Raw genomic sequence first — 22,519 nt, forward strand, 5'->3', positions numbered from 1 at the left:
AGAAATAACGGCAGCTAGTATTCCCCATTTTAAAAGCTGAACGGATGTCAATAAATGACATTTAACTTCTAATTTAATGTTTCGACTGTTTAGAAACTTTCTGTATTCCACTATGTTTTTGTTTTTTTTAAATTTCAATTTTAATATGTTACAAGCAGCTCCATTAATACACCCCTCAGCTACCCGTAACCGGCGGTCAACCGGAATTCTCAGATTGGTGGTTGTCAGGGTGGGCTAGTAAACTGCTGACTTATAAGATGTACAGGTGAAACATACTTTTAAATGCTTAAAAAACAAAACAAAATGTAAAACAAATTTTATGGGGAAATCAATTGTTTTCACAACGTTCGTAATAGGCGCCCAATGGGCATATTCAATTGTTTTGCCATTGGGCGCAAGTGCCACGGACGTCCAACACTTGTCGCGCCTAAAAGCACCGGGTTTGGACGCGTAGAGCGGCTAAACCCATGCAAAGTAATGGGCACGCAGCCCACACTGCAGTTTGGGAGCCCAAAAGCCAGACTTTTCGTGGATTTCGGCTTGCCACCTCTGGAAGGTGAGAGCAAAAAGAATGGGCGCCTAAGGCACTCACGCCCATTAGCAAAAACAATTGCTACTAGTCACTTTAGATGGGAGAGCGCCCAAAAACAATTAAATTCGTCCTTAGAATGAAAATATTTTAAAATGTTTAAAATATTCAATTTCTTTGCTACGTGGGTCAGATACAGATAATCACTTTACAGACATTGATCTCTACAAAAGAGGTATGTAGTCATGATATCGACATTGTTCAACCGTCAACATTGGACATTACGCGATCTGCAGAAAGTCGACATGAAATAGGAAGACGCGTCACCCCACATGATCAGTGAAAAGCAGACAAGCTCCCACTACAGCCGTTAGGTCGCACTCTATGGCACCTCTTGTTCGATGTTGTCATGCACATGGGGCTCCATCCATTAATCCAACCTGTCTGCTTGCCCTGACCGCCAAGCAACCAGGTCTCTGTCACATTTGGCCATACATGTAACGGGTCACCATCAGCACAGACAGACTAAGGATGTATATACAGTAACATGCAGCCATCAGCTGACTGAGCTTACCATCGATTCCGAACAGATGCCAACAGAAAATGTTATTCTTTTGCCCATACATACAGAAATATTAGGTCTACAATGGCCTTATGGTTAGTTTTTGCTACAGCACGAGCAACCTTATATAGCGGATTAGAACACATTGTTCATCACAGAATACTGTAGCGATGACACAAACAATGAACCCACAACTCCAGCCGTTGTTTACTTCCTTCTGCAGTCAATGAGTCTGTATCACACTTGTTTCTGGCCTACAAGGTCAGATCTGCAAGTCCCCGCTGGGAAAACTTAACAAGCTCCATCTATAAACAGCATGCCACTGGCAGCTGCTATTTTACCAAAGGAGGTTGCCCTTGACTAGGCACACGGGAGATGCTGCTCACATCGCCGTTACATGTTACGTTCCCTATGCATCGGTAAAGGAAGCACCGTGCCATTCTATTCATCTCTGCTGTGCCCTGGATACAATGGGGATCCACAGAGCAGGGCAACGAGAGGAAAACAATTCTGCATGGATGCTATAAAGACCATTGGTGAAAAACCCAGAAGGAAGCAATCAAAATCAGACAAAATGACTCCAAAAATTACAGGACATGTGCAAAGCAAAATATTACAATGATCTGAAGGTGGAAAAGGCCTTTAAATAATTAAATATTTACTTTTGGTTTAAACCCGATGGCCTGGCTTTTGATACCAAGTATGCCACGTCCTCGGCTGACTTTGGGACAGATTTCTGTGTGTGTACAATCAGTATTACCTTACTGCCTATGTATGACAATTTGGGAACGATTATCCTTCAGTGTATGCACATGAACGATAACCCTCCAACTCCGAAAAATGGCAAAAAAATCAACTGCAATAGTTGGTTATAATTGTCTAACATGTTCGATCTGTCAGACCATTGTTCCGTAGTGTACTGTACATCGTAACGATAAACCGGTCAGAGTACAGAGGCTTCATCATCGTTTGAATCACCCCAGAGCGTTGTACCATTGGTCGGATCATCTGAAAACGTCTACAGTGTATGGCCAGCTTAACCATGGAACAAATTGTGAGCAGTGTGGTTAATGATAGACCCTTATGGGAAAATGCATGTAGTAATGCTAATTGGGGCAAAGACAAAAACCAGTAACAGCCGTATAAAGTATGCACTATTTAGTCAGGCAAATGGCAGAACAGTTTTGTGTGTTGCCATCAACAGTTAAAAGTAGAGGTTTGTAGGAATCCTTAGGACAGGAACAGTCTAGGGGTGGAGTGAGGGGCACTGTGACGAATTGTATTTTGTAACTAACCAAATTCATGTCTACATTATTATAATGAGTGAGTTAAAACATAATAATTATTTCTAAAATGGCCCAAGTGGTTCTTTTTTGATTGAGGACCAGTTTTTGGTATCAAATCGGAATAAATAACTTTGGAATATAAATGAAATAGGTAAATAGATAAAAAGAACCAAACATTTTTAATATACAGACCATTATAAAACACAACGATCTATAACTATTCTGCCCATTATCATGTATAGATACAAATTACACTGGCTCAATAAGTAGGGGGTATCCAATTAGCTGTGGTAAATTACCGCGGCTAATTACCTCGCTCAGGGCTATCCAATTAGCATAGAAGCCGGCACTTATCAGGGATTTTGTTTCGCCTGCCTCAAATCCCCAATAAGAAGGTGTTTCTCTCCCGATCGCGGCAGAGAGAATACATAGGATCCGCAAAAAGCACGCCCGCTTGTCGTTTTTGACATCTATCATCACCCAAACATGCTGGTCAACCTAATGACGTTGTCAGGTTTGCCCAAGTACGGGGATGATTGATGTGCGTACAATGAACGACTGCTCGTTCAGTGTACGCACATCACAGACTGTGAAACGACTGCACGATTACAATGTCGTCATCATGCAGTCATTTCACAGTCAGCAAGTGGGTGTGCACCTTTATGCTGGGGATACACTATACAATTATCTGTGGTTGGAATGAAAATCTGGTAATGTATGGGAGCAAATGACAATCGATTATATGGTTTTAAACGCTGGAATACAGACCAACGGTTATTCAAATTGGTTTCATTTGTTTTGTTTAACCAATTCGGCTGAACGTCCATTTTTGTCTGTTTTCCAGTGTTTGTGAACAAATGTTCGATTGTCATTTGCTCCCATACATGACCAGATTTTCATTCCAACCAGCCAGCTTGGACAGATGTCTTGTAGATAATTGTATAGAGCAGGGGTGGCCGCATGAGGCTTTTTTAGCTTCTAGTGCGGCTCACAGGTTCGCTGCTCAACAGACCCCGATTATTACTGAGAAATTGAATACTGGTCTCTGAAGCCAGTGCTGGGGGCACAGCTACAAGGGACAATGCAGAAGAGGCACAACTGCTGGAGGCATTGCATAATGGGCACAGCTACAGGGGCATTGCTTAAGGGCCACAACTATTGGGGCAACTGCTTAATGGGCACAGCTACAGGGGCATTGCACAATGAGCACAACTAATGGGGGCATTGCTTAATGGGCACAGCTAGAGGGGCATTGCTTAATGGGCACAGCTAGAGGGGCATTGCTTAATGGGCACAGCTAGAGGGGCATTGCTTAATGGGCACAGCTAGAGGGGCATTGCTTAATGGCCACAACTACTGGGGGCATTGCTTAATGGGCACAACTACAGGAGGGCACTCCATATGGGGCACAGCATAATGGGCACTGGCATTCTCAATGTATTTTATGTGGTTCTGGATTTCAATATGTGTTTTATGTGAACGTGGCTATTTCAATGTTTTCTATATTGCTCTGGCTTTTTCTTTCACTTCAACAGTGAAAAAATTTAGATTGGGAAGATTACGGGCAGCACAGACGGTGTAATGGTTAGCGTTACTGCCTCACAGCACTGAGGTCATGGGTTCGATTCCCATCATGGCCCTACCTGTGTGGAGTTTGTGCTTGCGTGGGTTTCCTCTGGGTACTCCGGTTTCCTCCCGCACTCCAAAAATATACTGGTACGTTAATTGGCTCCCAACACAAAATTACCCCTAGTGTGTATGTGTGTGTAGGTATATAGATTGTAAGCTCCACTGGGGCAGGGACTAACGTGAATGTCCAGATCTTCTCTGTAAAGCGCTGCGGAATATGTGTGCGCTATATAAATAACTGGTAATAATAATAATAATAATTACGTAAAATGTGTATTTTCAATGTCCTGGGCTCGCCCCCAGCGCGACTAAAAACGGTGGTATGACACAATATCCTGCTCCTGCAAATGTCATAACAAAAGCGTGTGCACAGAAATAGGGCGTGGCCTTGTGACAGCTAGGCCACGCCCCATTTTTTGCCTGCACTCCTGCTATCGGCTCTTTTGCTTCACTACATATATTTTTGGGCTCTTTACCTCAGACTGTTTGGCCACCCCTGGTATAGTGTATGCCCAGCATAAGAAAGAGTGATGGTCTTCAACATAAACATGGTAGTGTGCAATAAGCAATTTCTGAATGATTATATGAACAAACAGAGCTGCACAAACATTGAACAAGTAGAGTTCATTGCTCTAAAATAAAAGATGTATTTCCTTTTTGGGTTAGAAATAACATAACCCTCTGCCCCCGTGCCCGCCTTCCCTTCGTTCGGTATGCCGGGCGTCGGGCTCCCGGCGTAGGTATAATGACAGGCGTCGGGATTTTGACGCCCGTCATTAGTACCTTGCTGGGATTTCACAGTCGGGAAGCCGGCAGTTCGCATTTCGACCGTCGGCTTCCGGACTGCATCCCGCATAGCCACAAAATACAAGGATTTGAGATAACTTTTTATACACAGTATAATGCTGAGCCATTTGCTATTAATAATGCAACGTCCATTAAAAATATATCTCTAAAAAAAACTACTTTTCTTGAACTTTCCAATAAACATACAAAAAGCAGAAAAAAAAAAGCAGAAAAAAAACAATTGTTTAAAACACAAACTTTAATCCACATGGAAAGACTCTTAACATTGACCGTCTTAATTAAAGCTGAAAGGGCTGTATGGAGGCCAAAAATACAATAAGATTTAAAAAAAACACTATAAAGTTGACTTTTAGACCAAAAGAAGTTTAAGGGAAAAAAAATGAAATACTCCAGGGACCCACCGCTGCATATAAACCAGTAGGGAAAAGCAAACCCCTGACAGCCAGCAATGCGCGTCTCGCTGACGCTTTATAGTCTTTAAACAAAAGCAGAGCTGCAAAGGAAAATTTTGAGAAAGAACATCACCCAGACCACCAAAAAAGATCACTTAAAATAATAATGTCAAAAGCCAAGAGGAGAGCAGATCAATAGGAAGCCAAAGCTGTGTGTAAGGTTAACACTTCAAATGACTAAACATAGCAGGACTCTTGTGTTTCCAGCATCAAAGTAGATAAGGTGAAGCAAACAATCTGGGGTCTCTGTAACCTCACGGCCTCAGGAAAACGCAGACCACACAAACTTCAAGTATCGGACAAAGAGCTCGCTACAATTAGGGGCATTTGTGAAAGTTTTGTGGTAATGAAACCATTGGCGCCGACGGCTTTTTCTAGAACACCATACGGATGTGAGACGCCTGGTGTGAGTGAGCCGCCAGGTCCTGTGCGACTCTGCTTGTGCCAAGCGTCTTTTTTTGCAACTAAGGGCCGTATTCAATTAGAAGCAAAAAGTCAGTTCGCCGATGATGTCATTTTCACATATCCCCATATTCAAATTTCAAAGACTTCTCGCAGGTGGGAAAAAGTCTGTCAAAAAACGAGGATAGGTTTTCACCACTTAATAGGTGGCAAAAAAAAGTGCAGAATTGGCATTTTGGGGTGCAGACTAAAAAAATAAAAAAAGTACCCTGCACCCCTTGGAATGTCCCCTTAAAGTAAAAAAAAAAAATTTGAAAGTTCGATAGGACACCCCAAAAAAAGTGGTTTTGTTTTGGGGTCAGGAAAAAAAAAAAGTTGGGTGTCAAACTTAAAAACTAGCGACAATGACTCGGGGGGAAGGTCCCCAAGTAAGCAGCAGGTGTTTTCTAGAATGCGGTTGGTTGCGGCAGGTGGATTTTTGTAGAATTTTTAAAGTTCACTTTAGGGCATTCAAAATATGCTTGTACCCACTTTCATGTGCCCCATATTTGATGGGACTAGTTATTTTTCCCAAAAAATTAAGCCAAATGCTAATCTTCACCACTTTTTTAAAGACGCATTAAAGCACCTGTCGCGGCCATTTAAAAACCCCAAATAACTTTAGCAGGCCAATTCGGGGGGTACCCATAATGATCCCCCAAGCCAGACCATCTTTTGGGGGGGGTGACAGGCTGATTACCCCAAAAGTGACAGGACTTTTCATTACTTACCTTTCCGCCTGGTCCCGTTTTCACCGAATCCTAATTGAATACGGAAATAAGCGGGCACTCTTTACCCCGACACTTTAAACCCAGGAAAACGGAGATTATGGCGAAAAGTCCGACCTCTGACTTTTCGCCTCTAATTGAATATGGCCCTAAGACGCATCAGGAGCCTGCACTGGTTCATTTGATATTCAACACTTGTGTATCTGTCTGTAAATGAAGAACAACGGAGCTTGGTGTGGAAAAAAAAAGCTGCGGCCACCGCATCGTAGCACTTGGTATATACCCTGCTCGTCTAAGCCGGCACACGACACAGGTGCTTAGACGGAGGTAGAAGCACCTGCTCACCTCCTGCGGGTCCGGGTGTCCTGACAGCCAGGTGGATTGTCCATAGAAACCGGAGGCTTTACTCTACGTGTTTGCTGGAACGATGGTGGTGACCGGATGACAGAACCCCGCTGACCAGCAATGATTGCCTGTATATTAAATCCTAATGGTGAGCATCTCAGCACAACCAAAGACTTGTTTTTGCGAGTAATACATCGCATAATATTAATTCGTTTTCTGTATCCAAATCATGTACATTGTTTGATTATCCAAAGGATACATATTATATTACTCTGGATTACACATTCATTTGTATCTATAGGAGTTGACCTTGAGACCTTTCACGAGCGATACTTTATGGGATGTTCAGTGAACCATTTACTATTTTTGGCTATTTAATACATACCAATCTACTTTAAATAGGCACTGTATGTTATTTCAGCACTGAAACTATATATGTTGGATGAATTTTGTTTTAATAAATTTTTTTACTATTAATACATTGTGTGGTATTTCAAACATTTCTCAGACTTGGTATATAGTCGCACACAGAATGGACCAGCGCAGTCTCCAGGTGCGTCTAAGTCACATCGCATTGCGACTAATCGTCATTTTCTGTCAAGAAAGAAGGTGGTGGGTTAGTGGAGGGGACGTCCATATGCATCACCCCATGCCACTTCCCTGACTCACTGACCGGCTGAGAAGAGCGATAGTGACTATTGCTGAGCTTTGCTTGTTCACAGCCTGAGACTGGCTAGGAAAAAGATGAAGGTGTGACACATCAGGGCCAATCACCTGCTATAAATGACACCTGAAGAAGCAGTAGCTGAGAGGGTTGATTGACAGGGGAAGAATAATCAAAGTATACTGAATTACAGTGGGGAGGATTACAGGGAGAAAGGGTATGAATTAAAGGGGGGAAACTGGTGGATTAGAAGTTAATACAGGGAAGGGCTATGGTTGGTAGTGGTGGTAAATTTAAATTATTTACAATGGAGATGATGGAAAACAAAATGACAGTATGTTACACCTGGGCAGTACGGTGGCACCAGGTTAGCATTGCTGCCTCATAGCGCTGGGGTCACAGGCCATATTCCTGACCAGAGCCCTGTTTGGGAATGTCCTCCATGTGTTTGCATTGGCTTCCACCAGACACAGATGTGTCCTTCCAGATCTTTACTGCAGTCGTGTCAAAAAGCCACTCAAGGCGCGCCAGGACCCGTGAGACTCTGCTAGCGCCGGGCGTCTTTTTTGGATGAAAATTCCTCTAAGTCGTAATGTGATGAGAATAGGAAGCACCAGCAGACTGTGCTAATTCATATTCTGCCCAAAGTGAGTCACTCCTCCATTCTGATGGCAGCTCACATTGAACTTCGTGTGCCCTCATATGCCATACTGTACAGACGCTCCTCCCGTATGTCATACTGTACAGAGGCTCCTCCCGTATGTCATACTGTACACACTCCTCCCATATGTCATGCTGTACAGACGCTCCTCCCGTATGTCATGCTGTACAGACGCTCCTCCCGTATGTCATGCTGTACAGACGCTCCTCCCGTATGTCATACTGTACAGACGCTCCTCCCGTATGTCATACTGTACAGACGCTCCTCCCGTATGTCATACTGTACAGACGCTCCTCCCGTATGTCAATGTGCCGACGAACTCCCATGTCATAATGTACATACTCGTCATACTGTGCAGACGCTCCTTCCGCATGTCATACTGTACAGACGCTCCTCCCGCATGTCATACTATACAGAGACACTCTTTCCTCATCTCATATTATACAGAGACACTCTTTCCTCATGTCCTATTATACAGAGACGCTCCTTCCTCATGTCATATTATACAGAGACGCTCCTTCCTCATGTCATATTATACAGAGACACTCCTTCCTCATGTCATATTATACAGAGACGCTCCTTCCTCATGTCATATTATACAGAGACGCTCCTTCCTCATGTCATATTATACAGAGACGCTCCTTCCTCATGTCATATTATACAGAGACGCTCCTTCCTCAAGTCATATTATACAGAGCAGGGCCGGCTCCAGGGCTCTGAGCACCCTGTGTCAGACCCTGAGAGAGCGCCCTAAGATCGCGCGCGACCGAATTTGAGGGCGTGGCCTATGGTAATTAGTGTGACATTATTTGGAGGTGTGCCCGCATGGCATGCCTTCAAAATTTCATCAGGCTGGGGGTAAAGCCCAGCACTCCGTCACTGGCTGGGCTTCCCCCAGCCCTCTCCTGTCAGTGAACGGTTGCCACACGCATGCGCGCGGCATCCATTCACTCTCCGGGGGTCCGGCACCGCCGCACAGCTGCGGCGGTGGGGGGTCCTCAGCCTCCCGATTTGACCACCCGCGGGCCACTTCGGCCCGCGGGTTTAACAGCGGGACATTTCTGTCCCGCTGAAATCGGGATGCTGGGGAGGGGTGCTGCCCTCTACGGGTGGCACCCTTGTGCAACCGCACTGGTCGAACACCCCTAGAGCCGGCCCTGATACAGAGACGCTCCTCCCGTATGTCATACTGTACAGAGACGCTCCTCCCGTATGTCATACTGTACAGAGACGCTCCTCCCGTATGTCATACTGTACAGAGACGCTCCTCCCGTATGTCATACTGTACAGAGACGCTCCTCCCGTATGTCATACTGTACAGAGACGCTCCTCCCGTATGTCATACTGTACAGAGACGCTCCTCCCGTATGTCATACTGTACAGAGACGCTCCTCCCGTATGTCATACTGTACAGAGACGCTCCTCCCGTATGTCATACTGTACAGAGACGCTCCTCCCGTATGTCATACTGTACAGAGACGCTCCTCCCGTATGTCATACTGTACAGAGACGCTCCTCCCGTATGTCATACTGTACAGACGCTCCTCCCGTATGTCATACTGTACAGACGCTCCTCCCGTATGTCATACTGTACAGACGCTCCTCCCGTATGTCATACTGTACAGACGCTCCTCCCGTATGTCATACTGTACAGACGCTCCTCCCGTATGTCATACTGTACAGACGCTCCTCCCGTATGTCATACTGTACAGACGCTCCTCCCGTATGTCATACTGTACAGACGCTCCTCCCGTATGTCATACTGTACAGACGCTCCTCCCGTATGTCATACTGTACAGACGCTCCTCCCGTATGTCATACTGTACAGACGCTCCTCCCGTATGTCATACTGTACAGACGCTCCTCCCGTATGTCATACTGTACAGACGCTCCTCCCGTATGTCATACTGTACAGACGCTCCTCCCGTATGTCATACTGTACAGACGCTCCTCCCGTATGTCATACTGTACAGACGCTCCTCCCGTATGTCATACTGTACAGACGCTCCTCCCGTATGTCATACTGTACAGACGCTCCTCCCGTATGTCATACTGTACAGACGCTCCTCCCGTATGTCATACTGTACAGACGCTCCTCCCGTATGTCATACTGTACAGACGCTCCTCCCGTATGTCATACTGTACAGACGCTCCTCCCGTATGTCATACTGTACAGACGCTCCTCCCGTATGTCATACTGTACAGACGCTCCTCCCGTATGTCATACTGTACAGACGCTCCTCCCGTATGTCATACTGTACAGACGCTCCTCCCGTATGTCATACTGTACAGACGCTCCTCCCGTATGTCATACTGTACAGACGCTCCTCCCGTATGTCATACTGTACAGACGCTCCTCCCGTATGTCATACTGTACAGACGCTCCTCCCGTATGTCATACTGTACAGACGCTCCTCCCGTATGTCATACTGTACAGACGCTCCTCCCGTATGTCATACTGTACAGACGCTCCTCCCGTATGTCATACTGTACAGACGCTCCTCCCGTATGTCATACTGTACAGACGCTCCTCCCGTATGTCATACTGTACAGACGCTCCTCCCGTATGTCATACTGTACAGACGCTCCTCCCGTATGTCATACTGTACAGACGCTCCTCCCGTATGTCATACTGTACAGACGCTCCTCCCGTATGTCATACTGTACAGACGCTCCTCCCGTATGTCATACTGTACAGACGCTCCTCCCGTATGTCATACTGTACAGACGCTCCTCCCGTATGTCATACTGTACAGACGCTCCTCCCGTATGTCATACTGTACAGACGCTCCTCCCGTATGTCATACTGTACAGACGCTCCTCCCGTATGTCATACTGTACAGACGCTCCTCCCGTATGTCATACTGTACAGACGCTCCTCCCGTATGTCATACTGTACAGACGCTCCTCCCGTATGTCATACTGTACAGACGCTCCTCCCGTATGTCATACTGTACAGACGCTCCTCCCGTATGTCATACTGTACAGACGCTCCTCCCGTATGTCATACTGTACAGACGCTCCTCCCGTATGTCATACTGTACAGACGCTCCTCCTGTATGTCATACTGTACAGACGCTCCTCCCGTATGTCATCATGTCGAGATACTCCCCCTATATGTCATAATGTACAGACACTCCCCTTATATATCATAATGTAGAGAGACTCCTCCCATGTCATGATTTAGAGACACTCTTCCCATATGTTGTTAATATAGAGACACCCCTTCCATGTTATAATATACAGTCACTACTTTCACATGTATAGACACTCCTTCCGCATCTAAAAATACAGGGACACACCTTCCACGTGTCATATTATACAGGGACGCTCCTTCCTCATGTCATATTATACAGAGACGCTCCTTCCACAGGTCATATTATACAGAGACGCTCCTTCCACATGTCATATTATACAGAGACGCTCCTTCCTCATGTCATATTATACAGAGACGCTCCCTTCCTCATGTCATATTATACAGAGACACTCCTTCCACATGTCATATTATACAGAGACACTCCTTCCTCATGTCATATTATACAGAGACACTCCTTCCACATGTCATATTATACAGAGACACTCCTTCCTCATGTCATATTATACAGAGACGCTCCTTCCTCATGTCATATTATACAGAGACGCTCCTTCCTCATGTCATATTATACAGAGACACTCCTTCCTCATGTCATATTATAGAGACACTCCTTCCTCATGTCATATTATAGAGACACTCCTTCCTCATGTCATATTATAGAGACACTCCTTCCTCATGTCATATTATAGAGACGCTCCTTCCTCATGTCATATTATAGAGACACTCCTTCCTCATGTCATATTATAGAGACAATCCTTCCTCATGTCATATTATAGAGACAATCCTTCCTCATGTCATATTATACAGAGATACTCCTTCCTCATGTCATACTATAGAGACACTCCTTGCACAAGTCATTTTATACAGAGAGAGAATCACACATCATACAGACACAAATATAAAATTTTTCATCCCCCAACAGAAACATTATATAGATTGTCTTGCATTCCCTTACAGGTAAGGTCAGAAAATCATTCAGAAGTTGCTTTAATTAGTTACAATCATTAATTGTATAAATGTTTCCTTTAATAAATAGCATCACTACCTTATCCTGCTTGCATTGTCAGAGAACGACAGATCCAAATTGATGCCAACCAAAATCTGACAGTAATTGTGGAGCCAAACCTGTTATTTCTGTACCATACAAGATCTTTTTTATTCACTGCTTTTACACATGCAGTAATATGTAATAGAACAGTCTCATTTGCTTTCCATATGTGGGTATTAGAAAAAATATATAACAAAAAAACATCTAACGGCAACAGCTTAGCATCATGCAATTCTTAATATAAAGGCTCTGATAAGGTAGGACACTATATTATAGTGAAGGAACTAGCTCTGCATGGCAGCCCCTAGGGAGAAAATAGGATATAAAGAAAGCAACAATCATTTCATAACTGCCACTACTGTAAACCTCTTTGCGACAAACTAAATAAAGCTAGCATTGAAATCATTTGAAAGAGAGGGGAGCTTACAGAGACTAAACTCCTTACTGCAGTCTAAGACATCACTCCAGAATTGTACCAGCTTCACAAACGGAAATGCAATAGGAGTTTACATTCTATTTATTTTCCTATAAATGCAGAAAAAAATCTATGTGCAGCCGTTATTCTCTGTCACCTGGTTTTAAAAAGCCATAAAACAGATCCTTTAAGTATAAACGCAGGCCCTGCCAGGTCACAATTGTGCATCACTGGACCACTTAAGGTCTTGTTCAGACATATCCACTGGAAATGCGCTTTCCAGCTACTGACTCCAGAAAAAGGCATTAAAATAGGACAAGTGGCTTCTTTTGGTCACATTCCCACCATAGCATCCAAGAAATATAGAAATAATAGATTGACTTGAGCCACCAGTACAATGGGGCGGAAATCAATTCAGCGTGATGATGAATAGCCCCCGGAGGGAGCTCCTGGAGCTATTCAATTCAGCGTGCTGTTAAATCGGAGAATGACGGTGTTGGGTGTTTAGCCGCGAGAACCGATATTCTCAGACTAATTTGCCGACCATGATGCTGTTAGCGCCGCGCTTAGTCGGCAAACAGCCAGGCGACCGGCACTTTGCCAAAATTCTTCTCGCAGCCACAGGGGGGTGCGAGAAGAAATCCTTTAGCCCGCCCAAACAATCGCGTTGAATTGAATAGATTCGGGAACTCCCTTCTGGGGCTATTCAACATCGCTTTGAATTGAATTCCCCCCACTAAATTGTATTTATAAAAGTGTATTGCATTTAAAGTGCATAAAACTACTTAAACACGCATCTCTATATAGAAGAGAGAATTACTTTTCATGCTGTTCAGACATGATCAGTAAGTGTACATGTGTGATTGAGAATACACGGTGTTGGGGTACAATGTGCCGCTGGACATCACCGCGGTACTCGACTCGGCACAATATAGTTTATTACAGTACACAATTTTCACTTCCATCTCTATGGGGTTCAAAAGAAAAGATACTGGCCACAGGAATTTTGTGCCCATTGCATTCAATTAAATTTTCCCTATTCGGGTCTGCAGCTCACATTACAGTTGTATGGGAAAAGAAAAAGTTGAAAGTATGAACATTGTCTCATATAGGAATGTTTAGCACAATCTTCCCACATGAGTGTGAAAGAATTGCACGTTTATTCTCAATACCTATCTCTCAGTCGGGTTGGGTATGGGATGCCGGCAGTCAGAATAGGGACAGCGACGTCCCAACAGTCAGAATCTCGAAACCATTAGGTAAGTGTCCCAACGCTAACCCTTACCCCTAACTCTCCCTCCCTGGTGCCTGAACCTAACCTCCACGCTAGTTCCTAAACCTAACCTCCCCGCACCCTAAACCAAACCCTCCCGCCTTAGTGCCTAACCCTCCCCCTAGTGCAGGGGTGGGGAACCTTTTTTCTGCCAAGGGCCATTTTGATATATATAACATTATTCGCGGGCCTGTTGTTGGCCACGCCCCCTATGTATGATGTCACACGAGGGCAGGGCCACAATAGCCGGTGATTACAGCAATGCCCGGAACATCCAGAGGATGCTCTGGGGAGCTGTAAGGACAGCTGTGTGACCGTCTGAAGCACTCTAAGGACGCTCCAGGTGGCACTGCTGCATAGATTCTAGCTGCAGGGTGCCATTCTAGGCACCTTTCTAGCCAGATGAGGCTAGCAGAAAAAAAGCTCAGAGGGCCAGACCAAATGATCCCGCGGGTCTTATACGGCCCCCAGGCCTGAGGTTCCCCATCCCTGCCCTAGTGCCTAAACCTAACCCGATACTTTCAGGATGCCGGCGGTCGAGATTCTGGAGCTGACTACCTCCCCTCTCAGTCTATGGCTCTCTATTTGAATCAGTTCTCCCATCCTATTGAGAAACTGTCTCCATCATCTGCAGCAATGACCTCACTTATACCCCTTTTACACCAAACAAATAACCCGGGTTATTGCCAGGTCGATCCGGGTTGAGGCTCTGTGTGAACGGCTCCCAAAAAAATATCCCGGGTCGATTTACCGGGCAATCTTACTCGGGTTGAGAGCAGGGTTGAAAACGGGTTGTTCCCGGGTCATGAGGCAGTGTAAACGGGTGCTACACTGCTTATTTGACCCGGCTAGCGCCAAAAGATGCTGATTGGAGCTTCTGGGGCACCGGCAGATGATGTCATTTGTCAGTGCCCTGCAGAGAGAGACGCACATGAAGCCATCGCTTGCCTGCCTAACCTCCTGCACCATAGCAGCCTGACCAGCAGCCACAAAAGCAGGCAGGCACACAGCCTGCCACAGCCAGAACTGCAGGCTGCACCACAGCCTGACCAGCAGCCACAAACGCAGACTGATACACAGCCCGCCACAGCCAGAACTGCAACCTGCACCACAGCCTGACCAGCAGCCACAAACGCAAGCTGATACACAGCCTGCCACAGCCAGAACTGCAGCCTGCACCACAGCCTGACCAGCAGCCACAAACGCAGACTGATACACAGCCTGCCACAGCCAGAACTGCAGCCTGCACCACAGCCTGACCAGCAGCCACAAACGCAGGCTAATACACAGCCTGCCACAGCCAGAACTGCAGCCTGCACCACAGCCTGACCAGCAGCCACAAGCGCAGGCTGATACACAGCCTGCCACAGCCAGAACTGCAGCCTGCACCACAGCCTGACCAGCAGCCACAAACGCAGGAAGACACACAGCCTGCCACAGCCAGAACTGCAGCCTGCACCACAGCCTGACCAGCAGCCACAAACGCAGACTGATACACAGCCTGCCACAGCCAGAACTGCAGCCTGCACCACAGCCTGACCAGCAGCCACAAACGCAGGCTGATACACAGCCTGCCACAGCCAGAACTGCAGCCTGCACCACAGCCTGACCAGCAGCCACAAACGCAGGCTGATACACAGCCTGCCACAGCCAGAACTGCAGCCTGCACCACAGCCTGACCAGCAGCCACAAACGCAGACTGATACACAGCCTGCCACAGCCAGAACTGCAGCCTGCACCACAGCCTGACCTGCAGCCACAAACGCAGACTGATACACAGCCTGCCACAGCCAGAACAGCAACCTGTAGCAATGCTGTAAGCAGTCCCCACCCCTCTCTTTTGTTGCCTTTTGTGACCATCTTTGTCAGACCATTTTTAATGACTTCTATAGAGAAAAGCAGGGATTACCCGGGTTCAGTGTAAACGTGGCAAACCCGGGAATAACCCGGGTCGAGTTGCAGTGTAAACGGGGTCTGAAGCAGAGTTCGACCCGGGATTGACCAGTGTTCAAATTCCAGGGTCGGACCCGGGATTTTGGTGTAAAAGGGGTATAACAATCACACAAACGGGCCGCTCACCGCCCACAAAAGAGCAGTCATCTGCTGCTGTGAACATTGATCAAGTGTTCTGTACACACCCACTTCAGAACTAGGTACATATAAGTGAGCAGGCGATTAAGACTGATAACAAAAGGTGCTCTGACCCCAGTCAAACGCACCTTAAAAAGTTAAATTATTTGTAAGACTTAAACTCGTTATATAAGAAAGTGACAGATTCACTGTATCCTATTTCCACCAGCTGTCCATGTCTTGGGCCTTTCACCATGTGCATATAGATTGCCTATCTAGAGCCGGGGCTCCTGAGACACTGGCAGAAATAGTTATTAGGGGCCACTGGACAGAGGGGCAGATGTACTAAGCTCTGGAAAGTGATACATTGGAGAGTGATAAACTACCAACCAATCAGCTCCTGTCATTTTTCAAACACAGCCTGTAACATGACTGTTAGGAGCTGAGTGGCTGGTAGTTTATCACTTTCCAATTTATCCCTTTCCAGAACTTAGTTCCATAGAACTCCGTGAAGCACATACAGAGGATGCTGCAGGGGCGGAACTACCGGTGGTGCACCTGGGGACTTAGGGGTCCGCAGCTGCCTTGACCAGCAATGAACACCAAAACAAACTGTGCGCTTGTCCCCCAGTCACTCTCTGCCTCCATCTGCATCCCTCGGTCATCTACTGCCTTGCTGACACCCCCCGCCTCCTTATTTACTTTTATATAAAACATTAAGTAATAAGGAAGTATCAATTTTGTTATAATTTCTTTTCTTTTTGTTTTCATTTTATTTAGCTTAACAGCACACAACAGGTGAACTGTAATAAACTATGTATGTGACTTGTGAGAAAGTTGGTTACTTCAGAAGAAATCTAGTATGGATATAGCAGGGGGGGTGAATACTTATGCCAGCACTTATTTGCAATTTTGACACATTTTTGAATTACAAATATTTTTGCCACATTATCGAGTACTTTGTGTTGATTAATGGGAATAAATTAAATCCATCATGGTTCCACGAACAAAGTGAAAAAGCCCAGTGGGTTGAATCCTCTCTATAGGTACCGTACATACAATATAGGTGTGGGTGTGGCAGATTTAAAATGTGCAGAAAAAGAATTGGGAAAGTTAGCTCTGGCTAGTTACAGTGGGCTCTGATTCGGAGATAGACACAGGAGTGATCGATGCTGCGTCCTCGGTAGCAGCGGATCTGAGAATGTATGTAAATGATGCAGCGGTCGTCTTTTGAATTGAGACGCCCACCTGTGGCCTCTCAGATCCTCTGCATGCGTCCAGCCGTATCGGGTCACCATCGGGAACTCGGGCAGACCATTGACCATTCTGAGTAACCATTTTGATGAACGCTCCCCTTCTCTGCCCACAAACGCATGCGCAGCTTGTCAAACAAGTCCAGAAACCATCAGTCAATTGCGACCAAATCGGGACTGCATTCGGGGCTGAATCAACCCCAGTGTGTCTTAGCTTAGTTCTAAATTTCAGTGTAAAGTCGCCTATCCACTAGGCGACTGAGGAAAGACTGTACGCTTACGACATTGTAATCATACAGTCGTTCCTCATCCAGAGCCTACACTGAAAGATAATGTCGTTCAGTGTAGGCACCCTCCCTCATCCCTGAATATGGCCAATATGTCGTTATCGGCAAACTGACCGGCATGTTCAGGGCGATGATTGATGTCGGAAACGGCCAGCGGAATCGCGCATCGCTGGTCGTTTCCGACATTATAGCGCACGATTAATGAGCGATTGAACGATTACGATGTCGTAATCGTTCAATCGCTTGTTAAAATCGCCTAATGGATACGCGGCTTAGGATCAAAGATGCCCAGTATTTGTTCGCTACCTGCAAAATCAGCCAGTATCTTCCCTGCATGCATAAAAAGAGAAACAGATCTGCCCCCCCTGCTTTGCAACAGGGTTTGTTCCAAAAGCAAATTGCTAAGTTTTTTTTTTTTTTATTCCTTTTTCTTTATTTGCTCCTTACTCTCAATCGGGCCATCGTGTCTGTATATTTAGTAACTGATTGTGAAGTACCTTTTCCTGTCTAGAAATGACAGGTTCATGGAAGTCTAGAGGAATTTTTGTTATACTACTTAGAACCTTGACATAAAGACCATTCCATCTATTAATAGCGTGTATCATGTAACATGCACGTGTACAAGGAAAAGCATCTAGACAGTAGCATGTACAGTGGAATCAGTGTCCTAGGTGCCAGCTTACGGTCAGCGTTACTTAGTAGCTCTATGGTTTTCCTTACTTGCGCAGGTCATGCCGCTTGGCAGCAAAAAGTGCGGAAAGGATTAACACACTTGAAATCAAACATAAGCACTACACACACGTAAGTGGATAAACACAGCTTACTTGTAAAATGCAGTGCGGTGCTGTGCAGAGGCAGGGATTGTTACATCCGGTGAAGGTAAATGCTTATACAGCTATAACAATTTCAGGATCTAATGTCTATAACAGAGACAGGCAACCCTGATGCACTCTAGCTGGCACGGAAGTACAGGTCCCAGCATGTTCTACCAGCCACAAGCTAGTACGTTTATTACAACAGCAGAAGGACCACAGGCGGTCTACCTTCTGTCAGCTGTGGGACTGGCAGGGTTCTCTGAGACTTGTAGTTCTACAGTAACTAGCAGGGGCACACACCCTGTGGCGCTCCAGCTGCTGTCATACTATGGGTGCGATTCAATTAGCGTGAAAGCGTCCAAAATTTTTTTTTTATTGGAGTGCCATATTATAAATTTACTTTGAATGGAGGGACACAATTCTCTCTCAAGTTCGCCTCCCAGCTATTAGGCAAGGGTTCTTTGCAGAGTAAAATCTTATTCTGAGAAACGCTATAAACCAGAGGTTCCCAAACGCGGTCCTCAAGGCACCCCAACAGGTCAGGTTTAAGAAACATCCATGGTTGGACACACATGGTTAAATCAAATTGACTGAGATACTAATTAAGTCACCTGTGGTAAAGCATGGATATCCTTAAAACCTGGACTGTTAGGGTGCCTTGAGGACCACGTTTGGGAACCTCTGCTATAAATAAAAAATATATTGAAATAATATATTTGTAATGATTTTTTGTTCCACTTTTGCTCATTGTGACAAGGTCCTGTATTAATGGGCATTGTGACTTAAACTGCAGACAAGAAACCCTGGTCTATATTCTCCTCAGGTACTGTCCATGGACTCTATCCTCTCACATATCAGCTGTGGTCTCTATCTTTCTCATATTATAGTCCCTCTCCCTATACACCTCAAATAATTACTGTATTCTCCTCAGGTTCTGGTATCGCTCCTCCTCATATACAGTCCCTGCTCACTATTCTCCACAGATAAAGGCCCTGGCCTCACTCTCTACTCCTTACATTATGCCCATGGCCTCATTCTCCTCCTCCTCAGTCCCCAGTGCCTATACTTTCTCAGACAATGTCCCCAATCCCTAATCTAATCAAACACTACATTGAGGGGGGAATTCAATTAACCGTGACAAAACGATAACTCAACGTGTGATAAGTTACCGGACATTCTGCGTTTTTTGGTTCCATCATTTTTGCGTCTTTCGGCTATGCGGGCTCCCATTTTTCCCACAATCAGATTGTAAAAGCATTGATGCGGTAAACGTGTGATCATTTTGTGTGTATTTTGCCGCGATGAAAAAGCATTGATGCGGTAAACGTGTGATCATTTTGTGTGTATTTTGCCGCGATGAATATAGGTACAAAAATGTAGAAATCTGTCTGTACCCCAAAAAATAACAAACTGACATAGAACAATATAAAATTGTTTTAGCCGCCCTAATAAAAGTATATGGGGGGGTTCTTAAAAAGGGTCAAATGGCTGTTATATGCATGTTTGTAAAACACTAAAATAATTATATAAAGGTTTTTTTTCCCCTGGAAAATAAATATTCTTTTTTAATTAGGGGTGCATAAAAATGCCTATAAGTATATATTTGTGTCATTTAAAGATACTTTAAAAAAAAAAAACCTTCAAAATACGCCATAACACCTGCAATCTTAAAAACACCTGCCCCATTCATATAGCACCCCCATATACCTGTCCCACATCAATTAATCCATTTCCGTGCACTTTATAACCACAAAAATGACGCAATTATTGGCCAAATTTAAAAATTACTTTTTCCTAATTAGTCATTAAGGAGGGTGTCCCAGTGGTTTGGAATAAAGTCCCGCCATTTTTACCTTAAAATAGCGGTTCTGCACAACTTATCACCTGCTCAGGAGGTGGTGAAAAACGTTTTGCGACTTTATGCTCTGGAGAATTCACACATGCGAAAACCGCAGCTAATAGGATTGCCCGATAAGCCATTTTTTGCTGAAAAGTGACTTATTGTGACTAATTAAATTCAGCCCCTAGTCACTCTCCTCCTTAGGAGTACACCCCTGAATTAACAGCTCAGCCACAATGTATGCTTGGGTGGACCTCTAGAGTGATAGGACAATAAACTACTTTTTTTTTTTGTTTAACTGTAAAATAATAATGGAAGATAGCTTGTGAGGACAATGTTAAACAGTCCAAGGTGTCTAGTTACCAAGCAGTGTTAGGAGACAGAGTGAAAAGTGAAAAGGTCCCAGCCAATCAGCACCTAACTGCCATCTCACAGGCTGTGTTTGAAAAATGACAGTTGGGAGCTGATTGGCTGGCACCTTATCACTTTTCACTCTGTCTCCTAACACTGCTTAGTAACTAGACCCTCTAATCTTTTAAATACATTTTTATTTTTTACATTTTCATTTCAAACTGCCAGCAGTCAGTATAAAGCGTATAATTAGTCGTTACTTACGCATAAGATGAAAGATGCCATCACAGGCACTGATGTGTGACAGAAACGCGTTCCCCAAGCCTTGGCCCGCGCTGGCCCCTTTGACAAGACCGGCTATGTCCACCACACTCAGAAATGCTGGAACTTTGCTTTGGAATAAATAGACAGCAGTGTTACACCAGTACATCACATTACGCCTCTGCTGGAAATGCATAATTCATCAGTGATATTAAAAAGGACTCCAATACACCTTTAATCACTGTAAGGATGTGATGCAGGCAAGTGAAGAGAGCTCCTTATAGATCACATTCTGATTTTATAACAGGTTACATGACAAGCAAAAAGATCAAAACGTAAGTGTCAAGGTTTGAATCTTAACATGACAAGGAACATACAATTGTATCATATCATCGCTGGTTAGTCCCTCAGCTTATACAGTTGCTATTCTTTTGCCTGTATGAGGTCCGATGCACCTAAAATATATTCCCAAGGACCCATATACTAACATATATGGGCTATTGACACACATATCCAAAAAAAATAAATAAAAGCACAAAAATAGTCTGCTTGTGCATATTAGCATAGAGGAGGTGATTTAGTGGTGGTCGGAATTGCAAAGCTGGATGCAAGCAGCTTTTCTATTCCGTCCTTGAAAATATGCAAACTGGTCGCGATGGTGGATGGGTTCTGCAAACGCTCAGATTCCCGATAATCGGGAAATCTGCGTTCAGCATTGCACTAGCGTGCACTGCTAAATCGGCCCCAGAGTTCAATCGCTCATATGCTCGTCACTCCCTCCTTTGTAAATACATTGGAGAGCCGCGGATCTGCGTGCGAACCAGAGACAGCAGGGTGACCATGCGGACGGGATATCTGGATGGTTTGCACTGTTGTGACAAATAATCTTTCCACACCTCTATGACTAAAAAAAAATAAAAAAATAAAGAAAAAACACCTCATACCTCGCTGGCTTGTGATGTAGACACAGAAACTCATATCGCTCATCTGGGATGGGTACCCTGCTCTCATTGGGATTAATGGTGCAAAACGGAAAATTCTCAGCAGCCGCCTGGCTCTTAGTCAACACATTAAAGAAAGTTGATTTCCTGTTAAAGTAAAGAGAAGGTGTTAGGAATACATTTTATTAGCTTTCAGGGAAATCCTATGCAGCATGGGCTCATATTAAAATGGATTAACACCAAACAGCGAACATTACACACTTTCCCTCACCCTACAACAAACAAAATAACCCCCCCCCCAAAAAGAAGGGCCTAAAATAAACACAAAAGCCGCTGACATGCTCTCCGGCAAAGAGTGTGCCAAAACGTAATCACAGAGCGGGCTTGTGGATTATTATTTTTGAGCTCTAAGTTCTAATCAAACACCTCATAACATGCACACTGCCGAGCTGTTTGTAGATAGCAAACCAGCCATGTAGAATGAAGACCAGGCAATCTACAATCCAGTTGATAAAATAAAAGCAACAGGGTTTGAGGGAAATTGGATAAAGAGGAAACGTCACTCCCGGCAACGTGTCACGTTAATGATTGGCTGTGCATACCCTAGAGAATTATGGGAGCCAGTAGGGGCCTATCCATTAGCAGATGTATTTCTGAACGATGAAAGACAAAAGATTTCCCTTGAAAATTCCATTGGCTGTGCTGAACGATATCTATCATGTACATGACAGATTTTGGCGAACGATGAACGATATCGCATGACATCA

At 44.8% G+C, this 22,519-nt stretch overlaps 1 protein-coding gene across 1 annotated transcript in view; it reads right to left on the reverse strand.

The window, feature by feature from the left end:
* OLA1 (Obg like ATPase 1) overlaps positions 1–22,519 on the reverse strand; it is a 197,640-nt gene that overhangs the window by 159,374 nt on the left and 15,747 nt on the right. The window contains exons 3-4 of the mRNA XM_088468462.1: positions 21,756–21,899; positions 20,815–20,942 (exon numbers count right to left, since the gene is read on the reverse strand). Of these exons, the coding sequence (XP_088324588.1) occupies positions 20,815–20,942; positions 21,756–21,899 (272 nt within the window). The remainder of the gene's footprint in view (positions 1–20,814; positions 20,943–21,755; positions 21,900–22,519) is intronic.

Source organism: Taudactylus pleione, unplaced genomic scaffold (genome assembly GCF_031769625.1).
Source record: "Taudactylus pleione unplaced genomic scaffold, aTauple2 ptg000004l, whole genome shotgun sequence".
NCBI lineage: Eukaryota > Metazoa > Chordata > Amphibia > Anura > Myobatrachidae > Taudactylus > Taudactylus pleione.